The 18,178-nt window shown below is 40.2% G+C and overlaps 1 protein-coding gene across 3 annotated transcripts in view; it reads right to left on the reverse strand.

Moving 5' to 3' along the window:
• Positions 1–232: 232 nt before the first annotated feature.
• SLC25A12 (solute carrier family 25 member 12) overlaps positions 233–18,178 on the reverse strand; it is an 83,531-nt gene continuing 65,585 nt past the window's right edge. For all 3 annotated transcript variants that reach the window (XM_054562672.1, XM_054562671.1, XM_054562670.1), the window contains 5 exons: positions 7,108–7,248; positions 5,247–5,385; positions 2,469–2,627; positions 2,262–2,352; positions 233–960 (listed from right to left, as the gene is read on the reverse strand). In XM_054562672.1, the coding sequence (XP_054418647.1) occupies positions 762–960; positions 2,262–2,352; positions 2,469–2,627; positions 5,247–5,385; positions 7,108–7,248 (729 nt within the window). In that variant the 3' untranslated portion in view covers positions 233–761. The remainder of the gene's footprint in view (positions 961–2,261; positions 2,353–2,468; positions 2,628–5,246; positions 5,386–7,107; positions 7,249–18,178) is intronic.

Raw genomic sequence — 18,178 nt, forward strand, 5'->3', positions numbered from 1 at the left:
GGAAGGCAAAACTAAGCCAGTAATGCTGGAGGCGTCCCTCTTTCCATACGCACGCTGACAGGAGAGGAGCTGTCTGGGAAAAGCCTTTTGATGGATGAACAGAGGAGGATCTACACACGTTAAATACAATTGAAACACATCAGCACACGCAAGCCATTAGCCTGGTCCTCTGGCATCCCGGGCATGCATCTTTTCCAAAGGATCTCTTATTCAGTGGTGTCAGCACTTGGTCTTGTTATACCTCTTTATCAGCAAATATCTTTTTATTCCAGAATGGAAAACAAGCTAGAAATTAAATACATCCAATACTGATGCTTCATTTCTCTAAGTCACCAATAAGAGAATAAATTTAATTGTAATACATTTATTTTCATGTAATTCTTAATAAAACACTTTCAAAACAGTCTGTACATTTCAGGCCACTAAGAACTGCATTACATTCTATAAATGTGATTTGTTGGGATGAGGTGCCAAGATGTCTCTGTACAAAGATGTACAATATGTACAGTCACTCACTCTAAGGGCAAGCTGTGCAAAGCAGTCTAGGACACTAATTCATGCCAAAGCTTAGAAAACATTTCAACACGTAAGACTAAAGCTTGAAACTGCGTTGTGTTTTTTTTTCTTTTTCCTGGGCAAATGATTATAAACAAATATATGTATATGTCATAGAGACTCCTCAGCCCAGCCAGCACCACGTGGCTGCCCTCCTAGGCCCCTCTCTTCAGGAGGCCAATTTGCCACACTCAACGGTCAGCTCATCACTGAGCTGCTACCACTGCCTTTGACTGAACCACAGGAACACTAGGAGATTTAAATTTGGGGAGATAAAGGCCAAACTTGTTTTCAATGCCAGCAAAAGTGGCTGTGGCGAGTCTGTATCCACCGATGTGATGGGGATTGGCAGGAGGAAGGTCTGCAATGCGTGACTTAGGTGTCGGTTCTGAGCCAGAGGGTTTGCTGTTGATGGGAAAAAACAAACAGTTAGTATGCTCAAGACTGATGAGGACGGCATGCGACTGAACATTTTTCGTCCGCCCTGTGCGCCACAAAGAAGGGTATAGTTTGTCCAACTATTTCCTTGTCATCTGTGCTACAGTCATGATTTATAGGGGCTTTGAAAGCAACACATTTACATTTGACTTAGAAGACAATGACCTCAATTTCAATGTTTATATACTTACATAAATAGATCCACAGAAATAGATCAGAAGAAAATACACTCAAATACTAACTTTCTGGGAAGCAGGATTGTGAATAATTTTTTGTATTTTGTACTTTCCTGTTTTCCAAATTTCCTATACTAGCATAAATTAATCAAAAATAGTTTACATTTTTCCTTTATTTTGATCATTTAAAAAGCTGACTTTTAAAACAGTAGAGTCATGAAGGTTATCACTAAAATTGTTTTAAAAAGAAATATAATTCTTTTATAGAATGTGAAAACGTAGAAAAGCCTGATATTAATGGTATGACTGCTCTTCATCCTTTGTATTAGTCCTTCTGTGTGGTTCAACAGCTAATTCTTAACTTGGCCTTTGAGCAGAAAAAGGGTTTATAGGTTTACAAGGTGAAACTTGGATGCAGGATTTGATTTTATGCCGACACGCTGGTAATTGCTTGCCCTGGGTATAGCCTTCCGCACCCAGCAGACTCAGCCAGTGCTCCCTCCTCTCTCCAGCGCAGGCTTTAAGCACAAAGCCTCAAGAGGCCCAATTTCTCGCCTAGCTCTCACCGGTGGTCATGTCCGTGGACATAAGCTCTCTTTGAACCTTTCTTGTTTTGCTATAAATGAGTTCTAAGAACATCTATTCCTATTCTAATAATAAATTATGGTGAATAATGAAATCTCAGAGATGTGAAGGGCTTGAGTCTTTGAAATAAAGCTCACAAGTGTATCTAATACAAATTTACATTACTTCTGGGGAAAAGGCCATATAATAAAGCCTAAATAATAGGAACCAAAACCCATGAAGCTCATGTGGCTCTCACTAAAGCAACTACCCTCATAACGTTATAATTTGCCGCTTGCTTTCATTTTCCCCAAGCAGCTGCTTCACACTGTGTATGTCGTCACCCTGTCAAGACCGCCATCCCTAACCCTGAAGCTTCTCAAGTCCCCGGCTTGACTTAAATGTACTGGTCCTGTCGGATTCTCTGTCCTGCCGTTTTCTAGGAGTCCCAAAACTGCCTCTGTAGGCTGAACAAAGCGTGTTTGGTTTGGTGCTTTCTTCACAAAGGTGTTAAACAGCTGCACTTACAGGCCTCCAAAATCAATGTAAAACCACCGCTGAAGAAGTTCATAGGTGACCAAGGTAACGCCAAACTGGGGAGAGGACCGGAACACTCGAGCTGCAAAAGAGGGACGGGAATGGAGGGCACTTAGCACCGCGACGCCTGTGGCAAAGGCGACCAGGGGAAACCGGAATTAACACCGGCCAGCGGTTCTACAGGGGCCTGGCGCCCACCTGCAGTCCCCTTCCAAAAGGCGGAGGGCCCTTCTTCCCGGAGTATCTTCCTGAAACAGTCGATGACACCGCTGTATGTCGTCTGGCCAGCACGGGCAGCCACTTGCAGTCTTGTCTTGATGACGTCCGCAGGGGTTACCAGAGAGGCCGCGGGCACACCTTTCAGGAGAAAGGCACATGTAATTCATCCAAAGTACCTTATGAAGGACAGAAATACTGCTAACATCTAACAACACAATTAGCAACTTCAACTGCTTTAACTCAAAGCCTCTCAAGGAGATCCCTGAGCACTAATGGGAAAAGGATATAAATGTCTAACAGTTGTTTCAGTGTGGTCAGGAGAAATTTTTTTTCCCTTCTGAATTAGGAAAATCATAGTATACTGCATGATCCCAAAGAACTGTGAGAGGGGAAACAAAGGCAGCAATATCACTAGGATCATTCCCAAGAGTTCTCCTTTAGGTTTCAAATATTTTACCTCCTTTTATTTCCTAATAAGATACAAGTATTTTCATGTATAATAAGCAATGAGGATAATGTCAAGTAATTGAGCTCCTAAAGGTTTCTGACATCAAATTGTAGTGTTTTATGCCAATTCTTGTCACCTTAATGTGTAAGGTGAATATCAATACTCATACCCACTCACCTGCTTGAGGGGCTAACTTGAGAGCTGACTGTGAGTCCTTTCTGACATGCTTGTATGAGAGAAGTCTTTATAACGGGAGCAAGGGAGGCCAGGCCGCCAGTTAAAGAGCAATACAGGACCTGATCGCGGAAAGGTCTTATCATCCGTTCCCTGTGTCCGAGTGCCCTGGGCTCATGTTGAGATTGATCAGCAGCAGGACACACGAGATGGGTGTCACTACCACACCTTTTACTTATAAAGCAAAACAAGGAACAAAGGAGTAAGATAACCTTCTTCGGGGTGAGAGAAACTCAGTTTGGACTGAATATCAGAGTCATCAGTGGGTGGATGCAGCTGGTGGACCTGAGGGGGTTCTGTTAGAGAGCAAAGAAAATACCTCCGCTCTGCATGGCTCTGTACCTTATCCAGAGGAACCTAAGTGAACTGCCTGCCTTTGGAATTGTTCTGGATTCTGACTATTGTCAGTGCCTGCCAGCAAACTTTACAGGTAAAAATTAGACAAATTCATCTCTCATTCTGAAAACTGACATCAAATGTCTGTGGGCAAGAAGACGGTGCTGACAGTTCCATGGAAATGTTTACTTGGTTCCATCACACACTGGCAAAATGCCTGTCCGCGATTAGGCTGTTCTTTGGCTGGTTTTTGTTTTTGTTTTGTTTTGTTTTGTTTTTGCTGCTGGTTGGAAAGCACAGAGGAAAGACTTGAGGGGAATGTGCCGGTCCCATTTAAAACTGGGAGTCTCGGGTGGGCACCACAAAGGGGGCTGGATGAGCGCCACGTGGCAAGGCTGAGCAGGTAGCTTTCCCGCCTTCTTCAAATGTGCATGCTGACGTTACAAACGCCAGCAGACAAGGGGTTTGCTGGACCCCAAATAAGGCTCAGTGCTCCCTGGGAGAATTTCTTAATCATCACATCCCTGTTTTCAAGGCCGAGGACAACAACATGGCCCACCCCAACTCCCTCAGAACCACGGGTTCCTGCCATACCCTGCACTGCAGGGAGCACCGGGGCGGTGCTGCCACATTTAGCCAGGGCATCAGCAGCGGATGGACCCGGGGAGAGCCCCACAGGCAGTGAGCTCCGGCAGTCAGAGCTGCTCGATCATTTGGGGACAATGTTTGCACTTGTGTTCACCCATCACATTTCTATCCCTGACCCCCTATAAGAAGGAAAAACACGTGCCCACCCTTCCCTCCCTCTGTCACTCCTAAGCGCCCATGCAGCCAGGGACACCCAGTCCCCGCTCCGCCACCAGTCAGCTCCTTCGCGGCTCCAGAGGAAGGCTGCACCCTGAGACCAGAAGAAAGCATCTTAGTACCTTCCTGCATTTTTTTAGGTCCCTCTTTTCAGAGGCATCTCTTCTGTGTCCAAACTGGTGTCTTAGACCAGATGAAGGTTTTCTTTGTTTCCATCTACATTTATTGATTGACATCCTATTATTACTACGCTGGCCACATAGGGAAGGCAGGGATGGACAGAAAGAAATCTCTGCCCTCAAGGAGCTCCCGGCCTAGTACAGAGGGCACAACTCACGCAAACGACCACCAAGAAAAGACAGAAAGTGTTAAGAGATGGAGGTGATTCCAGTCAGGCACAAGGTGGTCTGCTGGGAAGCACTGCTTACTTTGGCCTAAGGACGATGCAGGAAGACGAGAAACAGCTTCATGCTAAAAGCTCAGTTGTGAGCCAAATGGTATCAATTCCAAGATGCTAGAAAGGGCATGTGCATCAGCATGAGGGACAACAAAGCAACTGATTTGACAAAAAAACTTTTCCACCTTAATGCTTAGCTGGGCTGCACCCAAGGTTTCAGGGGCACAGGAGGCTAAGAAACACAGTAATGATGAAAGCCCAATTTAGATGGGCAGATCTAATTTGGCTCCAAGTTGCTAAGCTGCATTAAGCTGTTTATCCACATTATGCAAATGTAATTAACTCTCATCAGAATTACAGCACTTCCCACAAAGGAGAAAAAGCGATCCCATTTACACTAAGTCAGATACAAACAATAACCCTTCCAGAAACAAAGGGGGAACGTACACAGAGATTCTGTACTTCTTAAAGGGAACGGGTGGTGGGGCGGGGGGCAGGGCGGGCTTCTTTTGGCTTCAAAGCATAGAATGGTAGTTACCTGCCATGGCTCCAGCTGCAAGGAGATTTAAACCTCCCACACGTCCATTTTCATCAGCCAGAAGTAGTTTGCAATGAGCATAAACAGGAAAATAGATGGCAGAGAAGGGAATGTCTCGGAGGAAACACGCTTTGGCACCCTGTCACACAGTGAGGAAATAGAGCAAAACAGTTGTGTAAACAGGGTGCAAATGCCACAAGGCTGTGTCCCCCAATCTGCACTGTGGCTAACGTGGGAGGGAAGCAGGGAGGACAGGACTAGTGGGACATTGAGAAATACACACGGCTCAAAGCTTGAGAAAGGCTGGAGATCCTGGAGTCCTCGAGTTAGTTAACCGGGCAATGATGCCATCCTGATAGCTAAGAATTTTCTTGCATTTCCAGCATAGATACAGTTTCTAAGGTTAAAAAATTTTCATTTTCAAACTTCCAAGCCACTCAATCTGTTTGGCTTTGACAGGGGTGAGTGAGGGGGAATAGACTCGGAAACCCAATATATTAACAGCTTGATTCCAAAGCAACCGGCAAAGGCAGCCCAGAAACTAACAAATTACCAATTCAGTCCACATCAGCCAGAGGCCCTGAAGGGCCAGGTAAGATGCTATAGGCAGTGGGAAAGGAAGGGGAAAGAAAACCGCCAGTGTTCCCCATGTCCTAAATAGCAGAGGACTGGGGGGAATCCAGACAAAATATTTGAGCAGGAGGTTTCCATGGGAGTAAGAGCCACCGGGGGACAGTTTGTCTCAAGGACTGAAGTCATGAGTGCCATCTTCCTCAGTTTGGTCAGCAGCCCACACATCCCACGCCCAGGGCTTCACCCAGCCCCGTGAACAGTCCAGCTTTGGCACTTGTTTCCCTAATGGCTATTTTTAAGACATCTTAACATTAAAAACATTTTTTAAAAAAAAATTCCAGGGACTCTCTGAAGGGTGATACAAAGAGAAACAAGGTTAACAAAAGGGAATTTCAAAAGGACGGAAATTGGGGGTGCTAGGGAAGGAATGTGTACAAAACTGAAGAGAGGCATCACTGGTTTACTGGTCTCCTAAGAGCCCTGTAGCGATGTGAGTCTAATCTTCAGAATTTCTCATTTCTAATTTGCTGCTACAGTGAGGATCTATAAATAAATCAAATGCTGTGGAAACACAGTTGTCTATAGCGGATAAGTTTATGTATTCTCCCCTTACACCAGGCAAAAGAATGGAAAGAAAACTCTTCCTTGTTTAAGAAAAATAATAGCTTCTGCTCCATTACATCTGATCTGTAATAATGGGAATGAGTATACCTGCAGGGAAGGAATCTGTTGACTGGCATTTTGCTAAAGTACAATACACTCTATTTTTTTTAATGGAATTCATTATTGACAAATCCCACCACTTAACTTCTTAAAGATGCGAATCCTACCAAACTCTACTACTGTTTCACTGTGGTCAAATTATTAAGACAAAGAGAAGCTCCTACCGGGAAGATAACAATAGAGATAACTCAGGCTCAAAATAAACATAAGACTATCTAGAAGTCCTAAACCAGCCCGAAGAGAACACCAAAGAAACTTTCCCCCAACCTGTCATCAAATAAAAGGCTGTGGAGCCCGAAGCCAGTGGGTCTGCAGAGCCGGCCTCCCTGCTGGCAGCTTCAGACAAGTCTGAAGAGAACAGGAGAGCGTGTTTGTACATCCCACTGCCTCTAATAGGAGTGTCCTGATTTTTCCTTTTTGTTTGGGTTTCTCCTCTGGGAACTACCCTGCAGGACAAGATTGCTTTCCCATTTGCAGGTGAGACATCGGGTTTCCACATTCTTTCACATTTCTATTGAGTACAGAACAACATTTCTGTTGAGATAACCTGAGGGCATCGACCCACCTTATACAAACCAAAAAGCCCCAGGTCGCGGAGCACACTCAGGGCGCTGACCCGGGGTCCTGTTGTGATCTCTCCCGCTACCTGCAGGCGAATCTTGACTATCTCCAGCGGGTTGGTGAAGATGACCTGAGAGCCGCCAGCCTGCGGGCAGGGAGAAGGGACAGAAGCAGATTTCCAAATCAGAGCCCAACTGGCATTGTAAAGAAAGAGAATCCAGAAAAGCCTCCATATTGTACCACTTCACATCTCCCTCTTCACAGGGAAATGAGAGGACAACACTTTGGACAGTTCAAGGGATAGTCCCAAATTCTGCTGAGGCCCATCTATGTCTGGGTTTGTTTCTACTTGAAATGTCAAGAGTGTTTCTCAGACTAGTCTTTCCAGGGTCAACCCAGCCATATCCAAAATGGCAAAACTAATAAACTCATTTGGAAAACAAAAGTGAAGCCAGATGTGGCAGCAGGGAGCTCCCAACAAGAGGGAAAGGGATGTTTGGCGTCTTTTATGAGTTGGAGCTAAAATTCAGGTCTACAGTGGTTTCTTTCCTCTTCTTAGCAGGCATTTGCTTTATTTAGTGCAGCCATCTGCTCAAGCTTCCTTGGGCTGTAGAACAATTAACACAACTTTGGCCCTTGGAAGTGCCTGAAGTCAGAGGGGAAAGTCTCCTGTGGTTCAACTCCTAAAATGTATTATCCTGAGCAAAACTCTACACAGTAATGCCCACACAAAAGGAGAGACCTGAGAAAGACAATTTCAGTATCATTCCAACACAGAACCAGAAATTCTTTAAAGCAGAGTCAGGAAATGGAACATCTAGTTACCATGAGAACAACACAGGCAAATGAAAGCCACACTCCACACTGTCTAGTGGTTGCAGAAGGAAATTTGAATTTGGATAAAGAGTGTATTTGCATCTGAAATCCTTAACTAGTAGAGGAAAAAAGCAAAAAAAGAATGTTTAACAGATTACCAACTCCTTTTTTGGTTTCCGTAAGAAAGAAAGAATGCATGTATGTATATACACATGAATATATAAAAATAAATACATTTTTAAAAACATGAATGCATATATATCTCCACTTATGAAGTGAAGAAAGTCTCATTTGTACTGTTACATCTCACCTGTAGCTATTTACATTATATAACCATAACTGTATTTATAGGATCACAATTATATAACTTCACTGCAGTAGCATGTCACATGTGAAGCAGGAAACGTGTGCCTCATTGGGGCACTGTAATTCCACGGATATAGGAAGGCTACAAACAATAGACTTCCATGCAGCATTTGATGCCACTTGAGTATTCTACCTTCGCCCACATTCCCGTTCATGTTTCTAAATCCCACAGCCTTCCCAGACCTCCTTCTGAGGGGCAGCACTGAGTCCCAGCCCATTCTCCTAGCTGCCCTGGGGCCACGAACCCCCAGCTACTCCTGTTCAAACCCTGACCCTTTACTGCCATCAGCATCCACAACTGCCAACACTGACACAAGATTCCCTTTCTCTTCGTGGGAAGTTTCCTGGTTTCCCCGGAGCCCTAATTCCCTTTTCGCCCACCAAGTGTAGGGGTACGGCAATTTGCTGTCTCTCTCTGGGTTTTGTGCAACTCCCAAGTCCCACGATCCAGACCACTGGCACAGGTCCCCGAGTGGCTGACTGACCCAATTTTACAGGTGATTTGCCTGTGTTTCTCATTTTTTACTCTGTTGCACAACAGGCAGGAAGAACTATTCTAATGTTTCAATCTGAGCGAGCAAGGCTTTCAAAAGGATTGCTGGGAGAAAAATTATGTTAAAATGATAATCCAAATAATTGCTCCCGTAGCTGGTATTAAAGACCAAACCCACTGAAAAAGTTTGCTGCTTCCTTGAAATCTCTTATTTAAATAACGGTTGCAAAAGCTATCTTTGGGAAAATGTGCTTTACATTCTACACTAAAGCAGATTTAAAAAAATAATTAATAGAACCACAAATTTTGATTGTAATCCCTAAAATTAGCCATCACCAGACAATGTCAACCTGTGGGTCCCAATTGTTAAATATGGACATTATGTTTAAATAAAAATAAAGTTCTTTCATGTTTTTAATCATTAGTAAATTACAGCATCCCACAGAACAGTAGTACTCCAACCAGCATACCCCCCACCCCACAATTCCCTCCTCCCCTTCTTTTCTCATGGACACTTTTGGAAATAATTGCTAGTTTATTGAGATTTATATCCCTTCAACAACTCTTCAAATTTCTTTCTGAATGTACATGTAACAGGCTTTCTATAAGAACAGTACAATTAAAAGAAGAAAATGACTGCATTTTAAAACACAAACCTATTAACTGTCACACACTTTGAAGATCTGTTAGATCTTAGAACATATACTAAGTCCCAACAATGCACTGGACATAACCTCAAAACTAGGCTGATGTAGAGAGACGTAGTCGGAGAAGTGAGCACGCAGCAAGGCACACACCAGTTTGCCTCACCCCTATATACTTACTCTAATACAGCTGAAGGAGGAGAACTTCTAGCAATTGCGTAGTCTGTATGTCTTTTAAAAGTCAATATACATTTTTAAAAACATTACAGTAGGCCTAGGAATATGAAGACAAATACTATCCAGAAATACTGAATAATTTTAGAAAAAAATACAGATTGTGATTTGTCTTAAACTTTGAATACTGTGTAACTCTTAAGAGGAAACATATATGGCCAATATACGCTGTCCTTTATTTTTAAATCTGAGGTTGACCACTATCTCTAATATATTAAATTGAGGATGCGGGTAGGGGAAATAGAATCTTCAATTAATTCAATCACTCAGCTAAGAAATCTGGTAACATAGAACAAGGATTATGAGTTATTACATCCTTAACTGTGTTTCCCCTGTGAGAAACAAATACAAGAAAACATCATTTCTCCTCTATTTTATGACTATTGATTATAACTGATATCATTCATTTAATAACAGCTTTCACAAGGGAAAGAAAACACTGCTTATAGCACATACAACCAACGAATATAGAAAACTGCAGGAGTGTAAAGTTGTGAAATAAAAATATGGTAACTTTTCAATGGAAAAAAAGTACCTATATTTTTATAACTATGCTAATGTTTGCTATTTTTAAAAAACAACAAAATTAAACAAAAAAATTTAAATGCCCAATAAGAGTTAAGTAGAAGCAATTATATGCTCTTAAACAAAAAGATTGGGAGATTAGGTAATAAAATTATGCTAATGACATAAACAGAACATAAAATATTAGATACCCACTGATGACAAATACCTCAAAATGTACTGAAATTTATCAAAATCAGAATGGCTTACCGATGAAAACATTGGTTGTCTCCTGAAAAGAGGAATAAGTAGCTGGGAAAAATAATTTTCAAAGCATACCCCACTGTATCTTTTAAATTCTGAATTAAATGAATGTATTAACTACTCAAAAACAAAACAAACAAATAAAACTTCCCAAAAAATAATAAACAGACTAGTTCTTAGAAAAAATGGCTCCTTTTAAAGACTAGGTCCTCTCTCACACGTTCTTCCCTGTGGTAAATTTGGTTATTTATGTACTTTAAATGCATTTTTAAAAACTATCTGTGGATCCAAAACTTTAAAAAAGCTTATCTATGCCTTGGCGACTTTGAATAAAGCAGCAATGAACACTGGGGTGCATATATCTTGCAAATAAAGGTTTTTAAGGTTTTTGGCCTTGGCTGGTGTGGCTCAGTTGATTAAGCGCGAGCCTGCAAACCAAAAGGTCGCCAGTTTGCTTCTCAATCAGGGATCAGGGCACAGGCCTGGGTTGCCTGCCAGGTCCCCAGTTGGGGGTGCACGAGGGACAAACAATTGATGTTTCTCTTGGCACATCAATGTTTCTCTCCCTCTCCTTGTCCCTCCCTTCCCCTCTCTCTGAAAATAAATTTTAAAAAACTTAAAAAAAATTTTTTTTCTGGTAGATACCCAGAAGAGGAGTTGCTGGGTCATATAGAAGCTCTAGTCTTAATTTTTGAGGAACCTCCCTATTGTTTTCCACAGTGGCTGTACCAGTTTACCTTCCAACCAGCAGTGAATGAGGGTCCCAATAAATTTTTTTTAAAAAAAGCTTATCTATTTCTGTATATGTATATGAATATGAAAAAAATCTAACCAAATATCTAGTGATCCGAAATAATAGGCACCAAAGATACACAAAATTTCAAATTAAACCATGATGGTAACACAGCTGCAATGTCTTAAATAAACATTGTCTAATTTGATATCTTGTTGCTTCTGGTACTGATATTTACATTAGATAATATACCATTCTGCATAAAACCTTTGTTGAATTTTTTCACTCACCAAATCACCAAAATTAACTTTTAACTCTCTAGTTGCTAAATTTTCCTCTTCAAATCGCTGCTTATATTTTTAAGGAAAGGAAAGCATTAATATTAAAACTGACAGGTTCTTTTATTTTTTCGGTATTGAGTTGTCATTTCTTTGCTTAGAACTGAATTACAAATGACACAATAAAGGGAACAAATCTCATTTGAATGAGGGTTACCTATATACAACAGAAATGGAAAGAAAGTAAAAACTTCCATCTTATTTCGTGTCACATATTTTTTCTTTTTAATGACAAAGTAAACCAGCTAACACTGACAGCAAAGTTAGGAGGAAAAGAATGTAATATAGAGATGTCACCACACTGCAGATGTGCCGGAGGCCAGGAGCTGCACACGGGATTAGGCCTGTTCAACCCCCTGCCCTCACAATCCTACCCCGGGGCCGAGTCCTCAGAGACTGGGGACCTGGCCCCGCCTGGGCCAAGTCCCCTGTTTACTTTCTTCTTTGATCTGTTGTCTCCTATAGTTTGCAACTATTTCCCTCCATTACAAAGTCTTCCTTTGTAGAGACTGGTGAAAAGTCTAACTTCAATTTAAAGCCACACCAGCTCCTTGAACAGATGTACAAAATATGTGTATTTGAAATAACCAGAAACCTAATAAAAGTCATTTAGTTGTCACTAGGACTGACTCAAGAGGAAGAAGAATTGTCAGTGAGCCTGTATCACACACCATCAACCATAAGCATTTTTAGGCTTACAAAGCAATGAGAAATGCTATGGCTCTTTCTAAAATAGTCTCAGATAGTGACAGTTTACTAGAATAAACTGCAATTTTGCTCATTGCTTAGTGATGAGACATGCTAGGGTATTAGGATATGAAGAGCTAAAACTACCCATATCCCTAACTCGGGTAGAGGAGGAGCCTAAACTCCTATACATGTACCACAAGACATGATGACATAATACATGTGGACTTTCAACTTGTGTGTATATGCCTGTGTGTTCACATAAGTATTCAAGCATATAGCTGGGACCGCACTGATTCCAGGGGACCTGGAGAAACTATTTCCAAATAACTCTTCAGAGGTGTGCAAGCTCAGCTGGCTGAGGGAGGCACAGCACAGAGAGCTGGTTAGCTACAAATCTTGGCTCCCAAGATTGGTAAAAGCTCCCACTAACAAGTAGATTTCTTGCTGCACCTAATAGGGGTGGGTGTGTGCACAGCTCACTTACGCTGAAGGGAGGAAGCATGAAGAGAGTGGAAAGATTCTAGGTTTGGAAGGCTGTTAACCTATACTGTCGTTAACTTTGTAACCTTGGATAGGTTATAACCTTTCCATTCCGTGGTTTCCTAATATGACAACAGAGATCCCATCAAGTGCCCTATGTATCACAAAGCTCTTATGCACTAACTAACGTGAGAGCGCCATGCAGACTGAAAGCAAGATACCAGGGGAAGGGGTGTGTTCCTCAGGAGGCTAAGTTCAAACAGGGCTAAGGAAACACCTGCAACATGATGGATTTACATTGGCCCTTTGCTGAACCATAAATACATTCTGAGTTTTATTACTTCCGTCCATTCATAAGTATACATTCTCTAAAAAAGGTAATGTGATCAATCAGGTAAGTGCTCTGGTTAGAATTAACAAAATAAAAAAAGATACCAGAGAGATGTTTAGAAAATACATATAGGTTAGTCCATTTATACTTTTAAACTTTCTGCTCTGTTGACTTGAAAAGAGATTACAATTTTCCCACTTAATTTATGGAGATGTCTAACCACCACAGACACCATTAAGATAATTCAGAGACAAGTCACAGACTAAGAAAAATATTCAAAACACACATATTTGACAAAGTATTGTCACCATGATATATTAAAGAACTCCTAGAAGGCAATAAAATTAAAAATATGAATAACCTAATGAAAAATAGGAAGAAGACTTGAACAGGTACTTCACACACACACACACAATTATCTCCAATAAACACATAAAAGGATGCTCAGTATCTTAGGCTTCAGGGAAATGCAAATTAAATCCACAATAAGATATCATTTCATACCAATTAGAATGACTAAAATTAAAAACAACAACAACTAAGAATATGAAATGTGGGCGAGGATGTGGAATAACTGGAATACTTGTACACCACTGATGAGACTGTGGAACAGTCCATTCACTTCGAAGAACCAACTGGCAAATTACTTTCAAATTGAAAATATATCCACCCTATTCTACTCTAAGATATTCACCCAAGAAAAATGAAAGATCATGACTCTGGAAAACATTATGTTAAGCAAAATTATGGCAACAATGAAAGAATGCATTCTGTACGATTCCATTTCTATGAAATCTGAGAAGACACAGAACGAGTCATCATAATCAGAACAGTGTTTACCAGGGGAGGAGAGGAGGGTTTCACTAGAAAAAGGTATGAATTAGTTTTCTGGGATGAAATGTTCTATATCTTGTCTCAGGAGATGATTTCCTGGGTGTACACAGTTGTTAAACTCACCGAGCACCACACACTGAGTGCCCCAAATGAAGGCATTTTAATTGATGGGGAAAAAGAAACCTCACTGAGCTGCCTGACATGTAAGATCTGTTCATCTCTGGTATATTAATTGTACCTACATAAATTAACATATGTATATATTGATGTGAACTTTTATTTTACATATACCTTTATAATAATAATAAGGAAAGAAAAAAAAAAAGCTCCTGGAAAGTTGAATGGGCTCATCTAGATTTATTGTGATACATGGAGAAGGCTCTGATTTGATTCCCCAAGAGAGCATCATAGGATAAAAAGAGTTGGTCTTAAAATCAGAATATTTGGGCTCACATGAAACCTGTAGCAGGTATTAACTGCGTGACTGGGGTGAGAGAGTTAGACGCTCTGAGCTGCGGTTCTCCATCTGTCTATTTCATAGTGACAACAGTACATTTTAAAGTACTTTAAAAATTCTAAATTGACATTAAAGTATTATCCTTACCCACAGCAGATATCATAATTAAACACTCATTTATCTGTGAATATATATGTATTTATACATATAGAGAGAGAGACTTTCTAAGAGAAAAACAAAAACAACCTGATAAGAATGGCTTACCAATGAGAAAAAAGTTATTGGAAACCTATTTTACATACACACTAAACATAAAGCATCCATAACAGATACGTACTGAGTAACTGGACACACACATGTACACTCTTACCCCATTCCCACGTAGAGAAAGGCCAAGCAATTATTAAACCTAAAATGCAATTTATAGACTCTACAACAATACGCCAGCACATCTAAATTATGATAAATTCTGAACTAGTAAGTCTGTCTTGGGAAGGTTTTGATATAGATATAAAACAAGAGTTTGATTAATGCTCACAATGAAGATTCAAAATTTGAAAATGCACACTCTGTTTATACTTCTATTCCCAAAGGTTATATTATATTTCTAAAGTGAGAAGTTCCACTGTGATTACTGGCTGCCCTTAGAAACTGAGAGCTTCTTTTATTTGTAATCAGGAAGTCAGAGTGAACAAAACTTCCATTTGGTTTAAAAAAGCTTGTGTGTGTGCACACTCCTGCATGTGCATACACGTACATGTGCACAAGAGGGTATATATAAAAACATTAGAAGGAAATATACCAAATGTTGACAGTTAGAAATAAAATTGTCATTTAGTAAGATCTCTGGTCAAGGCAAAAGACCCCAAAAAATTAAAGTTAAAAAATGCTGTAAAAAATCAAAGACCTAAATGTAAGAGCTAAAACTACAAGTTTTAGAAGAAAACAGAGGTATAAATCTTCATGACCATAGATTAGGCAATAATTTCTTAGATGTAACATGAAAAGCTCAAATAACTTCATCAAAATCAAAGTCCAGCTCTTCAAAGGACAAGGTCAAGAAAGTGCAAAATACTGGCAAAAAAATGCATTTGATGTGGGACTCTAAATGTATAAAGAAATCTTGTAACTCAATAATAAAAGACAAACAACCCAATTAAAAATGGGCAAAGATTCTGCATATACTTCTCCAAAGTAAATAGACAAATGCAGAGAGATAAATGCCATATTCATGAAAAGATGTTCAACACTGTCAAGTCACTGGCTCACAATAAGGTACCACTTCACAGCCACTGGCTGACTACAACAAAAAGACAGATAACAACTAGTATTGGCAATGGTGTGGAAAAATCAGAACCCTCGTACATTGCTGGGAGGAATGTAACATGGCGCATCCACTTTGAAAAACAGTCTAGCAGTTCCTCAAAATACTAATTAGAGTTAACATAAGACCCACTAATTCTACTCCTAGGTATATACCCATAAGAAATAAAATATGTACATATAAAACTTTTTATGTGAATGTTCATAGGAGCATTATTCCTCATATCCAAAAAATAGAAATAACCCAAACATTCAACAACAGATGAACAGATAAACAAAATACGGTATATTATGATGAAATATTATTCAGCAAATAAAAGGCCTGAAGTACTTATACATACCAAAACATGGATGAACCTTGAAAACATGCTGAGTGAAAAAAGCCAGGCACAAAAATCCACATAGTGTATGCCTGCATTAATATGACATGCCCAGAGTCGGTGAATCTATAGAAAAAGTTTATTAGTAGTTGCCAAATGCTTGGCCGGGAGGTGAGAAGGGAAGATTGGAGGGCTATAGATAAAATGGCACCAGGTTTCTTTTGGGGGTGATAAAAATGTTTTAAAATTGATTGTGGTGATACTTGTATAACTGTGAATATCCTAAAAACTGCTGAATTATACACTTTCAATGGGGGAAGGTGTTATTTAAAAAATTTTCCTGAAATATAGCAGGCATTAAATGATTGAAAGAATGAATGAGTAACAGAATGAATGAATGGAAACATTTACCAAGTACGGATTTGGAGACAGAAGTGGATTGAATCTCAATTTTTCCATTTACTAAGTGCTGGATTTCACTGAGCTTTTAGCTTCCTCCACTTTAGCTGGGAATAATAATAATAATGAGATAATGCCTATGAAATGTTCAGCCCAGTGCAAGACACTCAAGAACTGGTAGCTATTATGATGAAATATAATCATAAGCATATATTCTTTGGTGATATGTACAAATGAGTAAATAACGATAAGGAATTCTACTTTCAAATTACCTCAATGGAATATGATTAAAGATTAACTTTTATCTAGTGAGAATGGTCAGGAAATACCCCTTTTCTATGAGATATAAACACATCCTCAGCCTGATTCCCTGCATAGGATAAAAGAAACCCTAAATTTTTCTCAGCCTTTACAGCTTGTTGAATGACAATGAATAAATGAAAAGAATGAATGAATGGAAACATACCAAATATGAATATGGATCTGGTGACAAAAGTGGTTTGAATCTCAGCTTTGCCATTTACTGAGGGCTGAATCTCAACTGAGGTTTTATTTTTTTCAACTCTAGTTAGGAATTATAATGAGGCAATGTCTATAAAATGTTTAGCCCCGTAGGAAAAATGCCTACTGTTCATTAGCAATGTTGCAGATTAGAACTACATTAAAAGCAAAAGCCAGTGTTAAAGATAGCAATAATATTTTAGTTGAGTGGTAGGTTCATGGATGCTCATTTTATTACTCATTATATCTATATACTGTGTACTCTGACATATAGCAAATATCACCTACATTAGAAAACAGCTCATAAAACAAACAGCAAAAAAAACATGTAATGCCTAAGGACTGGATATTTTTATCTCTTGGTCACGTCCTGACCTAGTCAATGCACACCATTTCTCCTTAATGGCAGCACACTCATTTTAATAGCACAACTTCCCTCCTACACATAGGGCACTTAACACCCGGGTCCTTCTGCTGGGAAAAAACCTGTAAAGACAATACAGACAGCTCAGTTCGAGCTATTTCTTCTGAATTGACCTACATTGGATTCACATTTAAAACCGAGTGATTTTTTAAAGAGCAGCAGCCCTCTTCTCACCTGACAGCATTCAGCCAACCCGCAGGACCCAGCTCCAGCCAGCAGGGGGGTTCTCCTGGTCGGGCCCGTGGGCAGCCACCCTCCCCAGGCTTCATATATCAGGACTGCGCACCAGGTTTCACTCAGCAAAGAGAATATGGCTATATTCCATAGTGCCTGATGTTCTATATGGAGACATTCATCGTTTTTGTTTAAGGCTTTATTTTCTGTTGAAATGCATGGACTTTTGGGAGAAGGAGATGATTAGGCTTTATCATTTGTAGTGTGATCGAATTCATAAGTAGAAACTCTGTAATTGCTTATTTTCTTTCCTCCCTGAATGAGGAGATTTAGAGGGGAGAGGGAAACAGAAAACGTTCAAAGGGAAGAAGTGCAGGCAAGCTAATCATTCTGCCTACAGTCCAACCAAACTATTTTTCATGCTGCCAATTTCTGCTAGACAATCCATCAAAGCTTCCAGAAATATGATTAAGGAAGAGATTTAGAGTGTCAGCACAACCCTCGAGGCGCCCCACACTGTAACAGAGATTCCCAACGTTCCAACAGAAACAGGGTCCATATCTAGGACAAACAAAAGAACTAAATATTTGATTATGGTTCAACCACTAAGGTCACGTGTCAGACATTGAAACAGGTCAGTTTCACGGGCAAAACCTCTGGACATTACAAATGGAAAGAGACATAATTAGCTACGCAGAATAGAGAATGATTTAGGAGATTTCTGGCGAATGTATCCATGTGCTGTGGCAA

This window comes from Pteronotus mesoamericanus, unplaced genomic scaffold (genome assembly GCF_021234165.1).
Source record: "Pteronotus mesoamericanus isolate MK-2021 breed Mesoamerican mustached bat unplaced genomic scaffold, CSHL_Meso_final scaffold_651, whole genome shotgun sequence".
NCBI classification, from domain to species: domain Eukaryota; kingdom Metazoa; phylum Chordata; class Mammalia; order Chiroptera; family Mormoopidae; genus Pteronotus; species Pteronotus mesoamericanus.